General features: G+C 39.4%; 1 protein-coding gene across 1 annotated transcript; it reads left to right on the top strand.

Moving 5' to 3' along the window:
* The first annotated feature begins 4,161 nt into the window (after positions 1-4,161).
* hspa8b (heat shock protein family A (Hsp70) member 8b) lies at positions 4,162-11,085 on the top strand. Its single transcript, XM_078245952.1, has 9 exons — positions 4,162-4,335; positions 6,678-6,887; positions 6,977-7,182; positions 7,420-7,572; positions 8,083-8,638; positions 9,145-9,347; positions 9,461-9,659; positions 9,755-9,987; positions 10,583-11,085. The coding sequence occupies exons 2-9, from the start codon at positions 6,683-6,685 to the stop codon at positions 10,766-10,768; spliced, it is 1,941 nt and encodes a 646-aa protein (XP_078102078.1). The 5' UTR covers positions 4,162-4,335; positions 6,678-6,682; the 3' UTR covers positions 10,769-11,085.
* Positions 11,086-14,370: the final 3,285 nt, after the last annotated feature.

Here is a 14,370-nt window from a genome sequence, read left to right as displayed (position 1 = left end):
AATGCACCAAATATGTTTGAGGTAATTAAGAAACATTATCCCCTGCACACTATCTGCTCAGCACTAAACAGCAGACCGACACAGTTATCGATTAGCTGGTGAACACAGTGGAGCATTCAGCAGCAAAAGACCCCGATTTCCTCAGGAGTTCAAAAACAAAGATAAAAGAGAGTGAATATCAGGGGTGTGAATCACCAGAGGCCTCACGACACGATATCATCACAATACTTATGTCACAATACGATTTTATTGTGATTTTAAACATATTGCAATATTCTGCGATATATTGCAATTTATTACCTTTTTTCCAACTTATCTTGTCCCCAAAAGGAACTTTATCAACATCTGTTTTATCTAAAAAGATACATTTCTCTGTTTGTTCATCTCACTTCAATTGTATTGCTGCAAAATGGGATTGTCAAGCAGACAAACTGACCATCACATATGTAATATAAGATTGATACTTAGCGTCTGAAGTCTGTGTATTGATACTATATTGCCACGGAAAATATCATGATACTCTGCTGTATCGATTTTTTCCCCCCACCCCTAGTGATTATTGGACTAACACTGATCAGGTGTCCAGAACCATAACTCTAGATGAATGATAATGTTGCTCTGCTGTTTATTATCATGTTCGCCATATCAATTTAAAGAGGATTTTTTTACGTCAATGTTGTGTTCGCAACTTATTTGCACTGCCCGAGGTGGCCCAAAAAAGTAAATTACTGTGAAGGTAATTAGTGAGTTTTGGTAGGCAGATTTTGTAACCTTTGAATAGAGCCAGACTAGCTGTTTCCCTATTTTCGGCCTTTCTGCTATGCTAAGCCAAACCAACGAGCTGCAGCCTCGTATGTAAAGGACAGACACGACAGATGCGAAAGGGAATAATTGTATGTGAATGGGAATTATCACCCAACTCTGAAGGTGTGTGTGTACTGTTTTTCCTGGACAACCATAACGAAAAGAAGGATCTTGGTGTGTATATCCATAATTGTTAAACTCTAATAAATCTTTATAACAGAACAGAACAGCTCCATCTGTACATCATATTTAACTCGCAGGGTAGAGTTTGGGTGAGCTCTACTTTATCAACATGCATCCCTTACATTTTGTAAGAATTTTGCCAGGCCACTGCACGCACCACTGTCATGTGTCAGTGAATGTGACTCATAGACGTGAGGAATATAATCTTCATATAATCTCAATGGAAACTGTGACGAAATAATTAAAGTTAACATCCTAAAGTGCCTTAATATGATAATGAGATTACTAAGAAGTTACATGTTTTTTGGAAATGTGGGTGTTGGTAAGGAAAAAGTGTAACTGTGCTCATGTCAAATGTGTACAAAACAAATGCCTCCATGGATGTTTACATTAAAACAAGAATAGCGGTTAGAAAAGTCTTAGGGGACAAAACAAGTGACGTGTCTCTAGGCTTGTGACAGTAAAGGCATTTCGATGCATCGCCACTAAAGGGGCTCTTGGGAACATTGAAAGAGGCAGTTCATAAACAGCCTAAGTTACATTACACAAGGCCAGTGTTTTCATAAAATCTGACTTTTATGTTGTCATTGGCACTCTAAACAATAAGGAATTATCAGCACTTGATTTCAGCCTCATAGCCTGTGAAGGCACAACATAACCTGAGAATTCAAGTCTGTATGTATGTAGATTGTATTTGTATACATTGTAGTTAGATCTATCTTATTAGATCTTATCTTTTCCTTTCTTTTTTTGTCTTGCATCTTTACAGGGTCAACCGGAAAGTATCAAATGATTTAGTTTAACCCAGATATCCTTTAACAACAGCTTTTGTAAGTAGACCGTGATGTGCTGTGAGTCACACTATCAACCACATGCAACACCTGAGCAGTATCATATCAAGTAATGATATAAGGGCCCTTTTAAAAAAAAAAATCAGGACACAATTCTTGCATGTATGTAAATGGTAAACCAAAACCAGGGTTTCAACTTGATAATCTGTGACCCATCCCAACTGTGAGAGGGAGATCCACCCTAATCTCAGTAACTGTTCCCAGATGGAATATTTGGTGTTGCAGATCATGCTACAGATCTTGTAGGATAAATTTACATTTTAGTGTCCTTGATGCTAAGAAAATCATGTTTGTAGGTATGGTTCAGCTTTTCGGTTCTCCTTGTTGCACTGACTGCAAAGAGTTATACAGTGGTGGAAGAAGTACTCCATTACAAGCCATGCATCCAAAAGCTTAAAGACGTATTGCTCACAGTAAAGTCGAATGAGCCCTCTTACAGTACTATGTTTATGCAGTATTATGGGATTACTATGACTGATTACTATTTTAATCCTGTAGTTGGTCCAGGTGAAGCTAATTTTACTTGATATACTGTTAGGTACTGTGAAATAATGATGCATCACATTTTATAAGATGATCATATATATGCAAAATCTTAATCTAAGTTACTATAGCTGCCAGATAAATATAGTAGAGTAAAAAAGTACAATACTGTATTTCTTTTTGAAATGTAGTATCAAGTAGCAGCAAATAGAAAATAATCAAGTGAAGTACCTCCAAATCTTACTTAAGTACAATACTTGAATACTTAATGTTACTTTCCACCACTGTTGAGACATGTGCAGTAAACTCAATAATATGCATACATTAGTTTTACAGTATTGTAGTACTGCTTATACCTTTACGTCACTACATTTGAGAGGTTAATGTACTTTTTACTCCACTTTATTTGAAACTCATAATTACTTACTTACTTAAAATGAAAACATATGAACTGCTTTTATGATATGATGCAATACTACAGTACTAATATACCCAGTAGAATACAAAGTATCTTAATTAGCTTCACATTGACAAACTACAACTTAAAAAAACTCTTACATGTGTTTATGACAGAACAGAATCATAACGTATTCGATAATAACATAACACTGTGAAATGAGCCATTCTGCACAATGAGTACTTTCACTTTTGATACTTAGTACCTTAAATACTTTGTATATTAGAAATACTTTAAAACGTACATTTAAGTATAGTATAAAGTAGCATAAAATGGAAGCACCCAAGTAAAATACAAGTGCCTCAAAATTGTACTTGAATAAATGTACTTAGTTGAAGTAACATTTTCAATGCAGGATTTTTTTAATGGTTATTTATTATGTGCTATTATCAATGGTTGAATGTGACTAATTACATTTACTCAATTACTGTACTGTACTGTACTACTGGACTAATGAACGTCCGTTATATTCAAGCCATTGCCAAATGAGTTGCTACAAAGCTAATTAAGACTGTCAGCTCCACACAACTCTCTCTGTATTTCTCAGTATGACTATGTTCAGAAGATTGTGGCGTCCGATGACTTTCCCGCACAGAAGCTCAAGTGAAGATAATGACCTCTTCTGAAGAGTCCATCATGTTTTTTTAATCCGTGTGCTCCTTGGCTACTAGCAATGGGGACGACAGAAACAACGCACTATAGCTTTAAGTACAATCTTGTATCTTATTTCCATTTTATGGTACTTTATACTTCTACTCCACTACATTTTGGAAGCCAATGTTGTACTATGACATGACAGCTTTAGTTGCTAGTTACTTTGCAGATTGGCAGATTATTTATACAAAATATAAATCAATTTATAAAATATGTCATATTATAGATTAAGCTACCCAGCTGTAGCCTATATAAAGTAATTCAAATCAGCACCACCTTTACCAGCTGCAACAGCCTTATTGCATCAATAATTATAATCCACTGATATATATATGATTCTAAAATGGGCCATTTTGCTTAACAAGTACTTTTACTTTTGATACTTTAAGTATACATGGATTCTAAAGTTCTTTTACTTTACAAATTGAATGCAGGACTTTTATTTAAAACAGTGTTTCTACACTGTGATATTGCTACTTTTACTAACAGTAAGTAGGCTCCTTCTTCCACCACTGTAATCAGCCATTGTCAAATAGCCATGCTGCATAATAATCATAAATACGACAGTAAAAGTAATTCATAATAATCTTGATAGCAGCTGCTGTGTCAACGTGCAAACAATATTTTCAATTGGACCATTTGTAGAGGCAGTGATGGAGGCTGATTGGCCAGCATCGCTTCTCCTGTGTTCTGGAGAGTTCTGAGAGGAAGTGTTGTGGAGGAGGCGCGGCCGCTCACACACACCGTTCTCTTAATACATCCATGACACACACACACTGACAGGCAGCAGGAATCAGGGGACCCTTCACAACGAGAGTCGCTCCGGGTGAACCAGCCAGCAGTATTAATAACAATCAGTTTAACGATACGCCGATTAAACGACCGATTCCGAATTTAACGGAGGTAAGTATTAGCTAGTTGAATACTGTATTATAGTAACTTTTTCTGGTCAGAGACGTTATATTAGCTAGCTAACGTTTTTTTCTAACGTTAATTTAATAGCAAATATAATAAAATAGATACCGACTGGTATTTGAATATTACGTTAACGTTAGTCAAATCCAATTGCACATATCTCCTCCATTAACACCAACTCTTATTAATTGATGCTTTAAGATTACTTTTTGTATTGTTATTGTTGTGTATGTTAATTAAGGGTGACCAATTTAACAGGAGAGCTAACGTACAGAAAGTGGCTATAACGTACCTAACTCTATAGACCCTATAACAACAGGTATGAATTGGTGCTGCTAACACGCTTGCTAATTTGGTTAGCAAAGTTGCTAATTTGCGTTGAAATGATGCACATCTTCTTGAGAGGTTATTTAAAGCCTTGTAAAGTGTGTCCAAGTTATGAGAAAGCGAAAGGAATGTTCCAGAAAGTTCCCATCCTTCTGTAATGTGAAGTGGCACGCCCTCCTGTGCTGGGGCTGCGGTTGATAGCTAAGCTAACGTTAATGATGCAGCACTTCACCCTACTCTTGCTTAGTGGCTAGCTGTCACACTTTTTCTTTCATAAAACCCCTTGCTCCTTGTCCCAACACCAAATTACCTTTTAACAACTATTAACAATATGAGTGAAACTACTATTGTAACAACAGGAGCCAAGTTTAATTGTGTTAACCTTATCTAAAACATGAACTTGCATGTTTGTCATTAGTTTCTGTCGTACAAATCAAAAATCTAATTAGATTGTGCACAAACCTACAGACAAAAGACAAGGCTCTGCTGCTATATTGACTTGGACAACCTAATATACAAATATACCTTGCTGTTGACAAGGTATATTTCCTCATATTTCTGATTTGACTGACATGTTGGCTTGATGAGCATTGGTTGTTTTCATTACCAATTGATCAAATAATAATTGAGACTATAAAGTGTCAGAAAATACAAAAAAACTAGCTCATCACAGGTTTTCAGTTTTTTATATATATATATATATATATATATGAGAGATGATGATAAACATAATATCAAAGAATATATTATATACGTTACAAAGGGGTTTAACATGGTCGAACCAGAATTAACAGGATAACATTGCAAGATTGCAATGAGGCAAATACTTTGTAAAATAAAACAGTTAAAATAAAAGGAAATTAAATAAGCAACATAATACAATATTAAAAACCCACATAAGATAGGCGGAAAAGCAGCAGATCCTAACATGGAACCCAAACACTGTTTTATCATTTTTACTTGAAAAATGATTGAAGCTTCGACATTGAAGCAAGGTATGACGACCTTTGCCCAGGATAGCTGTAAACACCTCCCATGTGGCTTAACATTAGGCTAACGTTACAGTATATTGATATTATGCTGCTGTAGCAACAGTAAGCATTACATAGGGCCTGTTCAAAGAAGTTACTTCTTACTGAGTCATCTTGATAACTTTGTTGTAGAGTGAAACATGTCTTTTTTTATTTTATTTTTTTTACATCAGCTCATTTTCCCTATTTTTATATGGTTTTCAGAAAATAATCCCAGTAATTTATAAACCCAGCTCTAGTTCAATTCAAACCGTATTTAATGAGTGTTATACAAACAGCAAGTCACAAGAAGTAGCAGAAAACCTACACGCTCAAATCAGACAAAGTTTAGCATCTTGTTCTTGACACATGAACCGAACAATGAATTCATAATCAAAATAGTGGCTGAATAATTTTCAGTGGCTCAATTTATTGATGTTAATGTCCAGTGAGGTTATCAGGCTGTACAGTAAACCTGCATCTCAGAAAAGGCCCTCTCCTCCCTGTTGTCTGCTGTTGCCATAATAAAGGAAGTTGTTGCCAAGCTGTCAAACGTGGGAGGCTTGTAAACAGGTGCTGTGGACCTTTACTTCACTAAGACAAGTTTGTTTCCACTTCTGTTTGAGCTGCTCAGACTCTGAGAATAGACTCATTACACCATACTAAATGTGCCTCATGGTGCAGTGTTTCCAACGGAGTTAAGAGTCCAGTTTTTTGGCTTACAGGTTTGTTCGAGGGGAGGGGGCAAGGTATCAGTACCGGCATCCAAAATCTTTGAACGACACCCAGCCCTACAAATGAGAGAGGGACAAGGAGGGAAAAAATAATAAATCAATATGTGGCATTGGTTGGTATTGTGGCGGACTGGCCGCAAATAAATCAATGTATGGGAAATACTGTGGTGGCCAGCCATGGTTACTCATCTGTCATATACCCAGATTTTCAGTTCAGTCCCAATGTACGGTTAACAGCTGATGATTTTCATTTTCTCAGGAACCATGTCCAAGGGACCAGCAGTCGGCATTGACCTGGGCACTACATACTCCTGTGTAGGAGTGTTTCAGCACGGCAAAGTTGAGATCATTGCCAATGACCAGGGGAACAGGACCACACCCAGTTATGTTGCCTTCACTGACACTGAGAGGCTGATTGGGGATGCAGCCAAGAATCAGGTGGCCCTGAACCCCAACAACACAGTATTTGGTATAAAACATTTTTTTTCTAAACAAGTATGATTAGTTCACTTTTAATGCTCCTGCTTATTTATTGCATTTTTTTTAATTGTCCCTCAGATGCAAAGCGTCTCATTGGACGTCGGTTTGATGACAGCGTTGTCCAGTCAGACATGAAACACTGGCCATTTACAGTCATTAATGATGCTACACGCCCCAAAGTACAAGTGGAGTACAAGGGCGAGACCAAAACCTTCTACCCAGAGGAGATCTCCTCCATGGTGCTAATTAAAATGAAGGAGATTGCAGAGGCATACCTTGGGAAGGTAAACCTGTGTGTTTACCTTGAGTTTTACAAAATTGACTGCTATGTCCCCTGCAAAACATGGAATTTTTAAACCGAACCCTGCAGTATTTGTTTCCTGTTTACAACAATAATATTGTTGTTAAAATAGACTCGGGATCTCAGAGCTCTAATTTAACTTAGTGTTGGTAAAAGCTTCACTTTGCTGTCATTTATGTCTCTATCTGCTGCAACTTGTAACCATTTTCTTTTCTTGCAGACTGTAACAAATGCAGTCGTGACTGTGCCTGCCTACTTCAATGACTCTCAGCGCCAGGCCACCAAAGATGCAGGGACCATTTCTGGGCTTAATGTCCTTCGTATCATCAACGAGCCGACTGCTGCTGCTATTGCTTATGGCCTGGACAAAAAGGTAAAATAATCCTTAGGCTACAGCTTTCTATAAAATGTAGTGTATTGTGGGAAATTGCATGTCAATGACCACACTAAAAATGACTTTCTGGCCTGTCTTTTGAAGGACTATTACTCTTTTATTTTTATTTTTTATTTTTTAAGTTTTTTTGTTTTTGTCAGTTTTGTGTACTTTTGGAGTCCAACATGTGATATTTAAATGTACCAAAGTAATGTACACTGAAAAAATTCCCCAAAGCACTTGCTGAAGGTGGATGTATCCAATATTACACTACTACAAATTACAATACAATCATTTCAAACTGGGCGCCCGGATAGCTCAGTTGGTAGAGCGGGTGCCCATATTTAGAGGTTTACTTCTCGACGCAGTGGGCCCAAGTTCAACTCCCTTTGCTGCTTGTCTTTCCCCTTCTCTCTCCTCTTTCATGTCTTCATCTGTCCTGTCAAAAATAAAGGCTGAAAATGCCCCAAATAATGCCCCAAAATAATCTAAAATCATTTCAAACTACAGGTTGGAGCTGAGAGAAACGTCCTCATCTTTGACCTGGGCGGTGGCACATTTGACGTCTCCATCTTGACCATTGAAGACGGCATCTTTGAGGTGAAGTCCACAGCAGGCGACACACACTTGGGTGGAGAAGACTTTGACAACCGAATGGTCAACCACTTTATCTCCGAATTCAAACGCAAGTACAAGAAAGACATCGGTGACAACAAGAGGGCGGTGCGTCGTCTGCGCACGGCGTGCGAGAGGGCCAAGCGCACTTTGTCATCCAGCACTCAGGCCAGCATTGAAATCGATTCTCTGTACGAGGGAGTTGATTTCTACACTTCGATCACCAGGGCCCGGTTTGAGGAGCTGAACGCAGACCTGTTCCGAGGAACCCTGGAGCCCGTGGAAAAGGCTCTCCGTGACGCCAAGATGGACAAGGCTCAAATCCACGACATTGTCTTGGTGGGAGGTTCGACTCGTATTCCCAAGATCCAGAAGCTGCTGCAGGACCTTTTCAATGGGAAGGAGCTCAATAAGAGCATTAACCCTGACGAAGCAGTGGCCTATGGTGCAGGTATAACCCCTTTATGTCCTTAAATATAGCAGTAACTATGGGTGAAAAAAAACAAAAACACGACACCTTTACTATTTTCTATTGATACGGTCCTGCTGGCGACAGCTGCATCAGCATAACAGACCGAAAGCAGAAAAATGCAGAAAACACATGTTATGTACTTCTTTACAAATGAGAAATACATGTCAGACTGACTGACTGTGATGTGCATTCTTTTGCGAAAATAATTAGTTTTTAGAAATGTCTCATGTTATATTGTAGGACATAGATCATGTATTATTCAACTCTTCTTTTTTGTTAAAGAAGGAAAAGAACCACAATTCTCAATACTATCGAATCTATCTATCTATCTATCTATCTATCTATCTATCTATCTATCTATCAATCAATCAATCAATCATCCCAGCCCTAGCAGTAACACATAGTAAAAAATCTTGAGAGACAGCGATTGAATGAGAACATTCGCTACAAATGTGAAACTCAAAACCCACCCATTTGCTCTGCAGCTGTGCAGGCAGCCATCCTGTCGGGCGACAAATCGGAGAATGTGCAGGACCTGCTGCTGCTGGACGTGACCCCCTTGTCTCTGGGCATCGAGACTGCCGGAGGAGTCATGACTGTTCTCATCAAGAGGAACACCACGATCCCCACAAAGCAGACGCAGACTTTTACCACCTATTCGGACAACCAGCCCGGTGTGCTCATTCAGGTATGACCACCATATTTAGCAGGGCAAAAAAAACCAACACATTATCATAGAGAATTGTCTTTCATTTCAAATAAATCTTTTATTGATGGGTTGACCTGAGGTTATATCCGCAGGTGTTTGAGGGTGAAAGGGCCATGACCAAAGACAACAACCTTTTGGGGAAATTTGAGCTGACTGGAATCCCCCCGGCACCCCGAGGGGTTCCCCAGATTGAGGTGACCTTTGATATCGACGCCAACGGCATCATGAACGTGTCCGCGGTCGACAAGAGCACCGGGAAGGAGAACAAGATCACGATCACCAACGACAAAGGTAACCTGAAGAATCAAGTTTTAACGCTGTGTCTTTATTGTGAAATTGTACGTGCCACAGTCAACCTTGTGTTCTTTTGAAATCAAACCGTCTAGGTCGCTTGAGCAAGGAGGACATTGAGCGTATGGTCCAGGAAGCAGAGAAGTACAAGTCTGAGGATGATGTGCAGAGAGAGAAAGTGGCTGCCAAGAACGGTCTCGAGTCCTACGCCTTCAACATGAAGTCCACTGTGGAGGACGAGAAACTGAAAGACAAGATCAGCGACGAGGACAAACAGAAGATTGTGGACAAGTGTAATGAGGTCATCAGCTGGCTGGATAGAAACCAGGTATGAATTCGCAGAAGCTGGTGGTTATGGTCATAGGTGTTAAAGGAACACGCCAACTTATTGGGACTTTAGCTTATTCACCGTAACCCCCAGAGTTAGATAAGTCCATACATACCCTTCTCATCTCTGTGCGTGTTGTAACTCTGTCCGACGGCTCCACCGGTAGCTACTTCTGCTACTTGGGTGGAGTGATATGCTTGCAGTACCTGAGAAGCCCAGTGCAGAGAGTAGAAATGCTTTGCCTTTCTGAGAATATAGTTCCCAGTTTGTATATGGTTAGAAGATGGTGTCTCATGTGACGTTGTTATTTGTACACGCTGTGACTATACAAATCACAACATGTAAATAGGAACATGTTGGTGTTATTTTGTCACTTATTGGGAGCAGTAGGCTAGTTGGAACCAATTACCGGTGGAGCCGTTGGACAGAGTTACAACACGCACAGAGATGAGAAGGGTATGTATGGACTTATCTAACTCTGGGGGTTACGGTGAATAAGCTAAAGTCCCAATAAGTCGGCGTGTTCCTTTTAAAACAAACGTTGGGCTGGCAGCAGATTTGATACTTAATTCCTCTTCTTTCCCTCTTTCATCAGTCTGCAGAAAAAGATGAGTTTGAGCATCAGCAGAAGGAGTTGGAGAAGGTGTGTAACCCGATCATGACCAAGCTGTACCAGAATGCGGGGGGCATGCCGGGGGGGATGCCAGGCGGCTTCCCTGGAGCTGGTGATGTTCCTGGAGGAGGAGCGTCCTCCGGTCCCACCATTGAGGAGGTTGACTAATCTTGTGGTTTAGCAAACTTGCATGAGCTTGTTCTTTTTCCTGTTTTGAGGTTGGTGTGAAGGGTGATCACAGTCGTAATATCTCAGTTATCTAAATTGTTATACTCAGAACCATTAACCACGTCTCTTTTGGGATTGTTTTGATCATTTTTGTGGGCCAGGCTTAATACAACCGTTGCACTGTGTGGCTTCTCAAGCGACTGTGTTGCCTCTAGTTAAACCAGTTAATGTTCGTATCACCACAGTGTGTTCCTTTCTGAGTTGGTTATGTGTACTTTGCAAAATGAGACTAAATAAAAGTTATTTTTGAACTTTGACTCATCTATTTCATCACCTTAATTCTATAAAGATTTTAGGTATCAGAGGTGGGCCAGCAAGGCTTTCTCTGCTGGCCAAGAGATCAGAATCAGAAAATTTTATATATTTTTATATATATATATATATATATATATATATATATATATATATATATATATATATATATATAAAAATATAATTTTAATATAAAAAATAAATTTTATATATATGTGTGTGTATATGTATGTATATGTATATATATGTGTATATATGTATGTGTATATATATATATATATATATATATATATATATATATATATATATATATATATATGTGTATATGTATGTATATATATATATATATATATATATATATGTGTGTGTGTCATTAATGGTTTTGAAAACACTTGTGCTTTTCCTACTATGACATGTCAACATGTCGGCCGTGAACAAGGTCTGTTTCGACTGAATCCCTATGCTGTTTAAGCAGACAGAGTTGTTGATTGCCATTTTCTTTAGCCAATCATATTTAGAGTTTTCCCAGTTGGGCCCAGACAGAGCCTACTTTCTCTATCACTCTGGGCCCAGCCATCCATGCAAGCCACCTACTTAATATACGGTGGCCAAGAAGCAAAACATAATCACATAACCATAGCAGTAACGTTAGTTCAAGTTTGTTTCGGGTTTAAAGGGGTGATTGAATGCAAAACCGATTTTACCTTGTCATAGCTGAATAATGACAGTTTAGTGGGTAACTAGGACATACATAGAACCTCAAAATCCCATTGACACCTCTTTCCTCTGCAAATCTCATAATTTGAAACTGCCTCTGAAAACGGGCACATCTCAACAAGCCGCCCGATGTCAACTCGGCGGCTCCTCCTCATTTGGCTCTAGTCTCTATCTTTGTCACGCCCCAACATTTACATAGGCTACACCACTGATCTGAGATCAGGTAGTCTTCTGAATAGGTCGCGTAGCTAGATCTCAGAAATTGTATACATTGTAAATCTGCTATTTTACCACTAAATTCACTTCTGAGACTTTTTTATGCGAGAAATCAACTATGTAGAGGTCAAATATTTTACGAAAATTGATGGCTAATTGCAAATTTTGTCCAACTGTGTGTCGGAGTTCAGCAGGAGCTCAGCAGTCTGCGTGACAGCGGCTGGTGCTGCCTCGCCGCCCGGCGTGTCCTACTTCATAGACTCCTGCTCACTGTGAGCTAGCTGGATCTCTGTCACGAATGGAAGCCCGCGGCGCTCCATACCCGCGCAAAGTCACCGTTTCTGGGTTACTGGACTACAAAATGCCGAGGCCCTGATGGAGCTCCAGGGCCTGCAGCTAGCCACGATCTTTACCCATAGGATTGAAGGGACAGTAGCAGCTAACGAAATCCCTAATGTTCACAAAAATGCATTAAATTGAAATCGGACACCATTGTTAGCTTTATAAGACCTGGGGGTGGATGATATATAAGTGGCGTGATGAAATTCAAACTGTAAATATACTCTAGTTATGCCGGCAGATGGCAGCCAGCCAGCTCCGCGGAGCCCCGAGCCCCGGTAGTCCAGTAACCGAGAAACGGTGACTTTAACTGGGTATGGAGGTTGCCACTTTCTCGTCACTGTGTGGAGCTCCTAGCTAAAGTCTGACACGTCTTACCAAATTTGCAATTAGCCATACATTTTTGAGCTTTATATAGTTGATTTCTCGCTTAAAAAAGTCTCAGAAGTGAATTTAATAACGAAATAGCCCGACAAACAAAGTATAGCTTTAGATAGTTGCTGCTGGTGTTGAAGATTTGAGCAGTGTCAGTGGGCCGCTGTGTCTTCGGGTGTTTGTGGGGAAGCCTGTTGATCGCTGATTGTGATATTGATTGCTTTGTGGTTGTCGTCTGAGGAAATGTGACGAGTTGTTTTGGATTTGTTTTTGTTTCTTTGGTGATTACATTAATTTTGGCTATATTTACTATAGGCTACTTGTGGGGGTGGCAGCAGCTCAGTCAGTAGGAGTTGGGAGTTGGGAACTGGAGGGTTACCGGTTCAAGTCCCATACGGATCAAAGTATGGTGGTGGGCTGGTAGCTGGAGAGGTGCCAGTTCACTGCCAAGGTGCTCTTGAGCAAGGCACCCCACTAAGCACCCCCTTTCCATGGGCAGCTCCCTCACTCTGACATCTCTTCATTAGTGCATAAATACTGAGCATATGTGTGTAATTCAGGCCTGTTTGTTAATAACAGAGTGAAAACATGCAGGAGATATGAACTGTTAACCGCTACATTTGCAACGGTGACGCACTCCCAGACGCGCTCACTCGATATTTACCGACGCTTTGCCTCCCGGCTTCGGGGTTCCTGCTTTCGCCGGGTCACTGGCGGGGTGGCTTTGGCCCTCGCCATAACTGCTTGCAGTTCTAGTTATTATATATTATTATTATTATTATTATTATTGTTATTATTATATGTGATGCAGACTCTGCATACTGCGTGAAAGTGATAGCTTCAGTCACCGTGTATTCATGTCTCTGCAGTAGTGTATTGAAACTATCTAGGTGTTGAGCCTTGTGTTAAGTCACTTTATTCCACACGATAATGTCCTAATGTCATGGTGACATAGGACTGGTGGCCCAGGTGTAAAATACACGGCCTACCAATATACTGTAACTTACAGTATATATTATAATATTCTGTCCTTTTACATGCATCATTGGTTTCAGAGATTATCCAAATATTAAGTAGGCTACTTAATTAGTTAAGCTCTGAGTAGTTTTTAAAGTGCTCATTTGTAGTAGTAGTAGTAGTAGTAGTAGTAGTAGACGACAAAGAAATTAAACAGTGAGTTACATTAGTTTGTGGATCAGATAGCTGTTGATTTATAAAATTGTATCTACAAACTCAGCTTACGGCGAATACTCTGCTACTTCAAACTAAAATGATTAGATCCGTCACAGACATTTCCCCTCTAATAGAAGATGTTTGTCACTGTAAAAACGCATGTCATTATGTTGCGGGTTTTAAATTGGCAAATTAATTTGCTAACCCAAGAACAGGGAGCTGTATCAGCTCCAATACTAGTGTCATAAATAACACTGTGTACATATCCTTCTATAGGCCTACTGTACTTTATTTAAGTTTTATTCATTTAGAGACAATATAACAAATGCCTTCTTTTTTTCTCATTTATTTTGCTTATTCATGAATATTCAGGTTAACAGAAAGTAGTTGGAAATTTCATAGGGGCATTGGTTACTCTTGGCCACATATAATGGACCAGTGCTGATGTGTGTGTTGAAGTTTTTGGCAGG

This window comes from Sander vitreus, chromosome 3 (assembly GCF_031162955.1).
Source record: "Sander vitreus isolate 19-12246 chromosome 3, sanVit1, whole genome shotgun sequence".
Lineage (NCBI taxonomy): Eukaryota > Metazoa > Chordata > Actinopteri > Perciformes > Percidae > Sander > Sander vitreus.
This window is presented reverse-complemented; position numbering and strand designations above follow the sequence as displayed.